This window comes from Condylostylus longicornis, unplaced genomic scaffold (assembly GCF_029603195.1).
Source record: "Condylostylus longicornis isolate FDR11 unplaced genomic scaffold, ASM2960319v2 ptg000079l, whole genome shotgun sequence".
In the NCBI taxonomy this organism is placed as follows: domain Eukaryota; kingdom Metazoa; phylum Arthropoda; class Insecta; order Diptera; family Dolichopodidae; genus Condylostylus; species Condylostylus longicornis.
The window spans coordinates 820,622-831,308 of NW_026578047.1; the positions used below are offsets into that span (position 1 = coordinate 820,622).

The 10,687-nt window shown below is 21.2% G+C and overlaps 1 protein-coding gene across 1 annotated transcript; it reads left to right on the forward strand.

Annotated features, from left to right (window-relative positions):
• The first annotated feature begins 881 nt into the window (after positions 1-881).
• On the forward strand, positions 882-8,588 carry LOC129612934 (putative inorganic phosphate cotransporter). Its single transcript, XM_055526786.1, has 7 exons — positions 882-921; positions 1,013-1,113; positions 1,447-1,899; positions 2,019-2,403; positions 2,494-2,729; positions 2,833-2,999; positions 8,549-8,588. Exons 1-7 carry the CDS (start codon positions 882-884, stop codon positions 8,586-8,588), a joined length of 1,422 nt encoding a protein of 473 aa, XP_055382761.1.
• Positions 8,589-10,687: the final 2,099 nt, after the last annotated feature.

A 10,687-nucleotide genomic window follows, 5' to 3' on the forward strand; every position in this document is an offset into this window, starting at 1 on the left:
TGTATGAAAAATATAAGATAATATCTATTAATATGAGAATTATTATATTATAAATCATTATATTGTATAATCATAATTATTACATCTTAAAATTTGAAATATCGTTTCGAGGTTTGCAGCATTAATTTTTTATACTCTTAAGTATTTTTTTTTTTAAAAATAAATTTGCATGCATGCAAAATACATTTTTAAAGGTAATAAATTTTTTTATAAAAATATAAAATTTGTTTGTTGAATTATTAAAATTTTCAGAAAAAATATAATAAATTATTTTGAGGCACCTAATTTTGCGTAGCAATTAAATTTCGCGCAACGTTACAAATATACATATTGTACACTTACCCTTTCCTTTTCTGAGAATTTTTGATGATTCAATTCTAACTTAGATCTTAATATAAAGCACATTCGATAAATCCAAGCTGCCATATCCGCCAATTAAGATGTTCGAAAATACAAGTTTTTTTACAACTACTGCAAATAGAAGATATAAGATAGAAATAGCATAATAGAAAAATGTCAAATATTCGAAAAGTACTCTAGTATGTTACAAATTAAAAAGTAAAATATGCAGTTTCTGCAGATTTGTAATTCACGTATGTAATTTGTATTTGATATATGTGTGAAAAGTGTTTTAAGATTTAATTTAGAATTTTCAGTGCATGTCTGAATTTTCGAATATATCCATCTTACACCATTATACACTTATATTTACATACATGAAAAAAAAAATGAATGTGAGGAGCCATTGTATTTTTAATATTTTTTGAAAAATTGAAAAAATTATTTAAATTTTTAAGTAGTAATTGTACATATACAAAACGTAACATACAAATTATTTTATTGTGTTTAATAAAACTTTTAATTTTAATTTTCCAATAATAATGGCTGAAAGAGCTGAGGATAACGACGAACCAAAAAAATGTAACTATAATAGAAACTTAAATTTTGTTTTAGATTATAAACGCCTCTACAACGTACATTATATTTAATTTACATAATATATATTATTTAGTTTATTGTAGACAAAGAATAGTTTTAGCCGTAATGGGATTTAATTGCATAATGACTGCATATATATTGCGCCAATGCTTAGGTGTTACTCTAACAAAAATGGTTCCATCAAAATTAGAATCGGAAAATATGAAAAATATAAAATTTTATAATGATTTCGAATTTAATAAAACAATAACAACCAGCTATGCCAATTTTATTAGAAATTCTAATAATTATTTAAAATATGTTGCTGAATATGTACGTAAAGATTTTAATTATAATTATATAAATCGATTTTGATGTCATAATTTACCAAATTAAATATTGTTGATTTTTTCAGATAATAAGTACATATATTACATTGATTTCACATACATATCTTTTGTAAACTCAACATATTAAATATATTTTAATAATTTTTTTTTTAAATTCTTTCAAATTTCAACTTAAAAGAATGATAAAGAAGATCTTTTCAATTGGAATGAATTTCAGCAAGGAAATATTTTGTCAGCATTTTTTTTCGGTTATGTAATAACTCATCTGCCAGGTGCAATATTGTGTGAAAAATTTGGTGGTAAAATAATTTTAATAATAGCTATGCTTGTATGTTCAATATCAAGTATTATAACACCACTGGTTACATTATATGGTGGATATATTGCATTGTGTGCAACACGTGTAATACAAGGATTGGGACAAGGAGTAGTGTACCCGGGTTTATCATTTTTGTTATCAAAATGGATACCTAAAAAAGAAAGAGGTCGTTATGGAGCTTTTGTTTATGGTGGTGGTCAATTTGGTTCAATATTCGCTAATATTGCATGCGGTTTTATATTAAATTACATGTCATGGCAATCATCATTTTATTTTTCCGGCATCTTGAGCATAATATGGGTTGTTATGTTTGTAAGTTAACGTTTTTTTTTTTTTTTGAAAATTGAGGCGAGTAGGTACATATAATATTTTTATGTAGCAATTAAATTTATGCAATATTTTTTTTTTTTGTAATTTTCTGTTATACAAAGTTCTTTCTCTGTTCGAATGATCCGAATTCACATCCATATATTAATAAAATTGAAAAAGATTATTTATTGGCTGAAATGGGCACACTGGAAATGAATAAAAATTTACCAACAACACCATGGAAATATATATTTCAAAGTTTACCTGTATGGTCTTTGATTATTGGTCAAATGGGATATGATTGGGGTTTTTATATAATGGCAACCGATTTACCAAAATATTTTAGTGATGTTTTAAATTTATCAATAGTTGATAATGGAATATATAATGCACTTCCATTTTTACTTATGTGGATTGTATCAATATTTGCTGGAATATTAGCTGATATTATGTTTATAAAAAATATTATGAATTTGACGAATATACGGAAATTTTTTACAATTATTAGTGAGAACATTATATATTATTAATTTTATTTAAATAAAGTAATTTCAAATAATTGTTATTATATAATATGTATTTTGTTTTTCAATAAAGGTTTTATGATACCCTGCTTTTTTATGGTTGCAGCCGGATATGCAACAAATAAATATATAATTGTAATATATTTTACAATTTGTTTAGGAATAATGGGATCATATTATGGTGGTATTAAATTAAATTCTTTGGATTTTTCACCAAATTATGCTCCAACATTAATGGCTTTAGCAAATGGTTTTGGTGCTATTATGGGATTTGTAGTACCAAATATTATTGGAGTTATAGTAAAAAATGTAAGAATGATACTCGATGCATTATAGTATTCTAAAAATTATTAACAAAAATATTTTTTATAATATTAATTTTTATTACATTTCGTATTTTTTTTTTTTTTAGGCGACACGTGAAGAATGGCAAATTGTTTTTTGGCTAACAATGGCTGTTCGAGGTTTTTGTAGTATCATATATGGAATTTGGGGTTCTGGAGAAATACAGCCTTGGAATGAACCAGATAATATGCAAAACTATTTGGAGCAAAAGCAAATGGAAAAACAAAAGAAGAGGCAATTAAAGGAAAATGAAAAAAATTGAACAAAAATTATGTAAAATGCAACCAAATGGACATGTTATAGTTTATTGGTTGCTAATAAGAAGACTAAATTTAAATTTCTATTCTTGAAAACTTAAAAAATTTTAATTTATCTAGTTCAATTATTTTAAGAATATGCAAGAATTTTATTTATTGTAATACTCTTAAAATGTACTATGTAGAGTTTTAAAAGCCTTCTTTTTAATTATAAAGAAAATTTCTTGGTAATATACAAAATTTTAAATTATTTAAACCTAAATTAATCATATACATTAATATTTATAAAAAAACATATATATAATTTATTAAAATATGATAGTGTATAACAGTATTTCCTATTAATTTAGTATAATTTTCCTTTCCTGAAACTAATAACACTTGTGTATCATATTAGTTGTTGTTCAGAATAATTAAAATATTCACATTCAAATTCCTATTGTATTTTTAACCATTTTTTTTTCATTTTTATTTTTGTTTCTTTTTTTTGCAACAATCGTAACTAGAATTCAATTATTTAAATTAACTAAAATTAAAAATAAATATTAATTGAATTAATATAAATGGACAGTAAATAAACGGAAATTAAAATAATCAAGGACGATGCGTTTAAACAGCTGCGTTATTGTAGTTGAAGTAATTGAGAAAACAAAATACTTCATGTTCATGTACCTTCATTTAATGAATTAAATTAAAAAAAAAATATTTTTATAAAATAAGAAAAATACTTTTTGAAAATTTTAATTTTTAATTATAATTTGTATAATATTACATATATACAAATATATATGGTGTGTAATTCAGTAAAACAAATAAATTTCGACAGTTCACTGCTCCCCCAAGAAAAATAAAATGAAAAATAAAAAGTTGAAAAAGAATTTTAATTTTCATTGCACGTAATAAATATTTTCTTAAATTTTGTTTTTTTTTTTTTGTTTTCTTTGGCCTTCTTTTTTGGAACATAAGCATGTGTGTCATCTACTTACTTTTAGTTTTAATATTTTACTTTTACTAATGCAAAACTTGAAATATTTTCATAGTAATTTTGAATTTCCATGGTGTTATAAATTTGACTATCTGTTTTTGCTAACGAAATTTTTGCTATTAAAAAAAATATTTTACTTTTTGACGTAACTACTACTACAGAACTTTTGACACCATCTAATTCATAAATAATTATTGGTGACGCAGACCGGTATAGGTCGATTTTTTTTAAGCTTCGAGATCAGATTTTAATTATTGTTCCAGAAAATACATACATAATTAATATTTACATTAATTTGTATTTTTTGACAATACGTGACGTGAACTATTGGATAAATCAAAAATTTTAAATTATAAAAAATTTAGAATTCTTAAATATTGCTATTTATTTCCGTAACCGTGTTATCGAAAACCAGTATATTTGTGTATATTTTTAATGTTTTACTTTTAAATCTTATAAAAATTCAATAAATAATTGTAATTAAAATTATAACAATAATATGTGTAGCTATTTTCCTTCTTGTCCAATTACGTAATATTATTTTTAGGCTTCAGGCTTTTTCAATATTTTCGTCAAAGTCAAAAGAAAAAAAAAATTAAAGTAAACAAACGATTTGTTTACTTTGCAAATAATTTTCTAGGTCATTAACTGATGAAAGAAAAAAACTAATAAAATGAACCAAATACTAATAATAATATGTACATATGTGAAGAAAAAATTATAAAAAAGAAATAAAGGTACATACCTACAAATCATTTCAAATACTTTAAATTTGACACTTTAAATGTCAAATACCGTTAAACTTGAACTACTGTTGAATATTGCTTTGTTTTTTTCATCTTTCTCTTACAAAAAAATAAATAAGGAATTTTACACACGTATTTTGATGTGTACTTAGGTATTTGGTTTATTTTACATGTTTTTTACAACACATTTATATGTTTATACAACAACTTATATCCATACATATATTGTTATGTAATAAAATTTAGAAATTATAAAGTAATTATTTGTACTACACCTAAGCAAGTATATAATATTGCAGTAAGCAGATTTGTGAATATTTAGTGAAAGTAAGTATATATTTTGTACTCTTAATTTGAAAATGTATTGTATTAAAAAAAAATAATAAATTACACTGAAAAATTATAAAAATTTTTAAACGCATTTTTTAAACTAGGATTAACCTAAGATGAGAGCAATCTCAAATGGCATATTTTGAAATAAAATAAATAAATAAATAAACTGAATGAACCAAAAGATAGGCAAATGCGAGATAGGCGATTTTTATGATAATTGACATCTCTTATTCTGATGAAATAAAACTTAATTTCAATATTCTATACTATTAACAATGACGTTTAGTTGATTTTGCATTTTAGTGCTAAATAAAGATAATTCTTATAGAGGTAGGTGAATAATTAATTATTTAATTGTAATCGATATAAAAAATATTTGATTCATTACATAAGTAAATTTTATGTGATGACGAAACAAGGAAAATGTAATTATTATTGATGATGAAAGGAAATTTTAAGCATATGTTTTCAATAATTTATTATTTTTAATTTTTGTTAACATTGATCTATACGAAATTGAAGTTTTCTTAGAAAATCAATTTAAAAGAATTTATAGAAACTTATAAAAACTATGATATGTATTTCGGGCATGGCTGGTTGATTTTGATGAATTAAAATTAGAAAATTATTTACTAAAGCAACTATGAAATTGGAAAAGTTAAATTATGCAATGATAATTAAATAAAATAATTATAATTCTATTATATTTTTAACTGTGTTATATATCATAAATTTCTTTCTTAAATTAAAATTCATTGTAATGTAATCGATTTTATATTTAATAAATATCGATGTTTCCGTTAAGTTGAATCAAAAATTACATCAAAATATATTTTATTTATTTAAAATTTACTTTTATGAAAATTTTTAAATTAAATTTTTCCTCTAGAATAAATTAAATTAAACAGTAAGTTGAAATTTTAATAATATATTTTGCAAAATACAAATTTCAACAACAACAATTCAACAATCTACTTTGCATAATACAAAATCTATTTAATCTACTATTAAATCCAATTAAATCCAAAAAGAATTATTATAACTTTACTAGAATATATTAAATTGCACATGGATTAATTTTAATAATTTGTATAATTAAATAGAAATTAAATAAAATTATTATCAACAATAAATAATAAAATAACATAAAAAACTGGTGAAAACCCTAACTGTTTTTATAAGCGTATGGTTCTTTTTAAATTTTTATTTTATTGATGAATTAAAATAAGAATTTTAAATAAGTACAACAATAATTATATATTATATATTTTGACGTCAAAATAAAAAAAAAAATATTCATAACGATATCATTTAATTGTAATCAGTTTATAGTTATGTCGATTATGTGCTCGAAATATTAAAATATTTTTTGGACATAAGCAAACGATACAATTAAATTCGGCAATTAAATACATTCATAGGTAGATATGAATTTGTGGTACTTTAAAATTCAGATTAGTTCGAAATTAAAATTATGGTATGCCTATAAATTTAATGTTGACAACGTGTAAAAAATATTTTGGATTAGTTGGAACTATTCATCAGAACGTTATTATTTTATTAATGTTTAATAAAAAAAAAAAATTAGTTTGAAAAAAATATAATATGTTCATATGTATGTATACATTATGTACATTTTGTAATTTTTAATATATTATATTATTATAAAATAAACAATACGAACAAATCGACATTATTTGACATCATGAATTAATTTTTTATAGTTAATTTTAATATAATAATAAATTTGCATGCCAAATTTATTAAACACCTATACCGGCAATGGGAATAATTTAAATTCATAGATATACAATAATTATATTATATATATATATAATTATGTGTACTTATAAAACTTACAAAAAAAAAATTATTTTATTGTAAATAATAAGCAGTATAAATCCAAAAATGCACTTACAATTGCACCATTTAATAAAATGATTCATAATGTAAATTGAATCATGTATAACAAACACATCGATGTACTTGTATGTACGGATATACTTGCCATCTCTATAATAATTCAAATGAAGTGAGAAAATAAAAAAATATGATAATAAACTGACAATTGTTACGGACATTTTATCAAAATGTAAATTAATTTTTTTATAATTGAAATAAAGTAGTTATAAAATTATATCTATAGAAAAGTTACAAGATGCCATATTTGTAAATTGCAATGATTAAACTTGCCATATAATTTTTCTTCATTTAACTAATTTTTTTTTTAATTTTAGCAATATTGAACAACGTGTGCCACACATTATGCGCTTTGATCACTCGGGTTAGCAGATAATTACACAACTTAGCAATATTAGCAATCATAGACTGAAGAATGGATTAATACCTATCGAATTGTTACAAATTGTCGATCGAAAGATGCTATTATAACTTCTATACCAGGAAAAGTACAATTTCATCTAATCGGAAAATGTAATGCTCGACTGACTAGAATACTTTGTGTATCATATAAAAATTATTAGTTTTTGCACATTTTTTTTTAATAATTTAATTTAAATCATTTATGTATCAAATTTAAATCATTTATGTATAATCTAAAAGGATAAAATTTAATTAACATTTCTGCAAGTCATAAAAATTTCAATGTAATCTTTTTACTATATACATATGACGTACTAAATTCTACAAAATTTGACCGATATTCTTGTCTGAAATACTACTAAAATAAAAGTAATTTTAATTTTATCTGCGTGTTTATTGTAAACAATATAATATAATTTGCTTTACTTATAAGATTAAGTTTAAATAACAATGCGTTTTTAAAGTATCGTATATATATGTATAGTTTTTCTTAAATCAGACGATAAATAAATCATAAAATATTATATAAAATAATAATTTAACAAATATATATATATATATACAAATTAATTAATTAATTATATTATAAATTATTGCATATTGTTATTTATTAGATACACTATGGATATTGTCATTGTATTTCAAGAATATCTTTACGATTTTTATTACAACCTCATAAATGTATGTATAGTTTATTACCATTTTGTTTTTTATACAAAATATTTACACAATTTAAAATATAGATTAAAATAAAATGATAAAAAACAAATGTAAAGGTTTTAAAATTTCCCAATTAATTATGCCATTTTGTGTAATACACGAAAGTTCAAGTAATTTTCAAGTATTCAAGGTAACCATATCAGTTATGGTCACTCTTAATTTGTTATCTATATAAGAATAAGATTATATATTTTCTAATATAAATCATTTTTCCATTGACGTTGTTAGACAATTTCGTCCTTTTATATCTGAAATGTAAAGTAGTTGGAAAAAAGAAATTAAAATTAAAAATTATTATTCATTAATTTAAAATGTAGTTTTGATAGTTTTTATTTTGTACAAAAATACTTGGTATTTTTTGGCTATAAACTGATGTACTGTATATATGATAATAAATTTTATTTTCCTTAATATTTTTAGGTTAATTGTCAATGTGAACATTTTTCAATATGACTCATAATTACATAAGAAGAACATTTTAACTCATTCATCTAAGAAGGGAGACATGAAAACTTTCAAATATAATTTGCTACTTATTGCGGCACAATTAAACATATAAGTTGTATCACATTATATAAGTTCTTAAATTTTAAGGGAAGATAGTTCTAAAATATTAAAAAATAAAATGATAAATAAAAAATAAATGTAATTGTAAAAATGTTCAAAATTATCAAATACAAATCCTTTTTTTTCCCCATATTAATAAAATGAAGAACTTGTAAAATAATTTTAAATTCAAGTTCTTCTCAGAAAGATTTTATTTTCACTTAATGTCCATCATTTTTTTTTTTTATTATTTAAGTATAATTGAACTCAAAATATCAATTATAAAATTTTAAAACAAACACATTTTCAATTTTTAATCTTAACAATTGCCAATTAATTATTAAAAGCGATTAAAAAAGATTAACTTTGAAAAAAAATACGAGATAGAATTTAATCAACTAAATGTTTCATATTTATAATAACAACAAGTTAAATTACAAATTATACATACTGACCCTCTTATGATAAGTAATCTTAAGATATTTTGTTAATATAATATAAAATATGTTATCCTTATTTAAAATCTAATCTATAATTTTAAAACAATTTATAATATAAACGATTTTAAATTTTATAAATTTTATATTAAATAATATAATTAAATGCTAGGTAATATTCAAAATTTCTCTTGGTATATAAACAGATGAACTGCCATCTATTTTTTTTTTATTCTGAGTAAAATTCATTTAAAAATAAATGTCTAGGATACACTAATCTAGGATTAAGTGTAACGGATAGCATGTTATATGAAAAGTGTTATACTACAAATTTTATACATATGTGAGAAAAATCTAACCAAGTAAATTTTTCTATTACTTCATTTATATGTTGTAAAGATATACAGACCAGCTCGAAATATGCTTAACTATGAAATTAGAACGAAAGCGGTGAGCGACAACATCAGTATTGATTTTCGTTGTTAACCAAGATCAGGACCGGAACGGTAAAATCAATTGAGCAATATTTTGCATAAACTGAATAACTATGTATAACACTAAATAACTTTCACTTTAAATTGATAATAAAATTATTATGTATGCTAATTCTTTATTTTACTCGGAAATATTTTCATCTTCGAAGAATAACATTAAAAATTCTATAATTAAAAATTCTTAAAATCTATTCTACGAAGATCAAATAAACATTAAATTTTCGTCATAAAAATAATTTATCTACATATATATATATAATATTTTAAACCTATCTTGCTATTGAACCAAAAAAGAGTGCGTTCCAAAAATATAAATAAAAATATCAAAATAAAAACTTGTTATAAAAATAGAAAATAAACAAAATTTCTTCTTTATTAGCTTAAATAATTTTAATATCAGAATGAAAAAGCTTTCATTTTAAATTAAAAAAAAATAATTATAAATGATGAATTAATTAATAAATAAAATAATTACCATAATATATAAAAGAAAAATTTATTTTTTTATTAATTATTTGTCAATTGTTTTAATAATTAAAATTTTATTGTACGCAGATGTGAAATTTTTCATTTTACAAATAATATATGAAAACGTACGACTTTATTTACATTTTGCTTAGTAAATTTTAATGAATTCTTAATTTTGAAAAAAAAAAAATTATTTTAGACAATCTGTACGAGCTTAACATTATTATACAAAAGAAGTAATAATAAACCTTATTTTCTTATATTATTAAGCATGTACTCAACATATATGTATATGTATATTTATGTTTGCTATTTATAAATTAATACTGTTCCTATTAATAGGTTCAAAACTCAAAAATATAAAAAATAAAAGGCTCTATTTCATAAGAATTTTTATTAGTATATATACAACAAATTTAATGAACAAAAAATTTTTTTTTTTTTTTGGAAATTTTTTCAGAATTATACAAATACGTATAATTATGACAGCATGTGGTTGCAAATGTAAATAATCAAAAATTAAATTAGAAAATATTTTAATATTGTAATATATTACTTAAGTATATTAAAAGAATTCATTCAACAGAAAATTAATCCTATAAATCCAATAAAAT

Excerpts from the sequence above, each read along its gene's own strand:
- LOC129612934 (XM_055526786.1), top strand. The coding sequence starts at position 882 with ATGGCTGAAAGAGCTGAGGATAACGACGAACCAAAAAAAT. Across the intron at positions 1,900-2,018 it reads TAATATGGGTTGTTATGTTT|TTCTTTCTCTGTTCGAATGA; the intron begins GTAAGTTAACGT and ends TGTTATACAAAG. Across the intron at positions 2,730-2,832 it reads TTGGAGTTATAGTAAAAAAT|GCGACACGTGAAGAATGGCA; the intron begins GTAAGAATGATA and ends TTTTTTTTTTAG.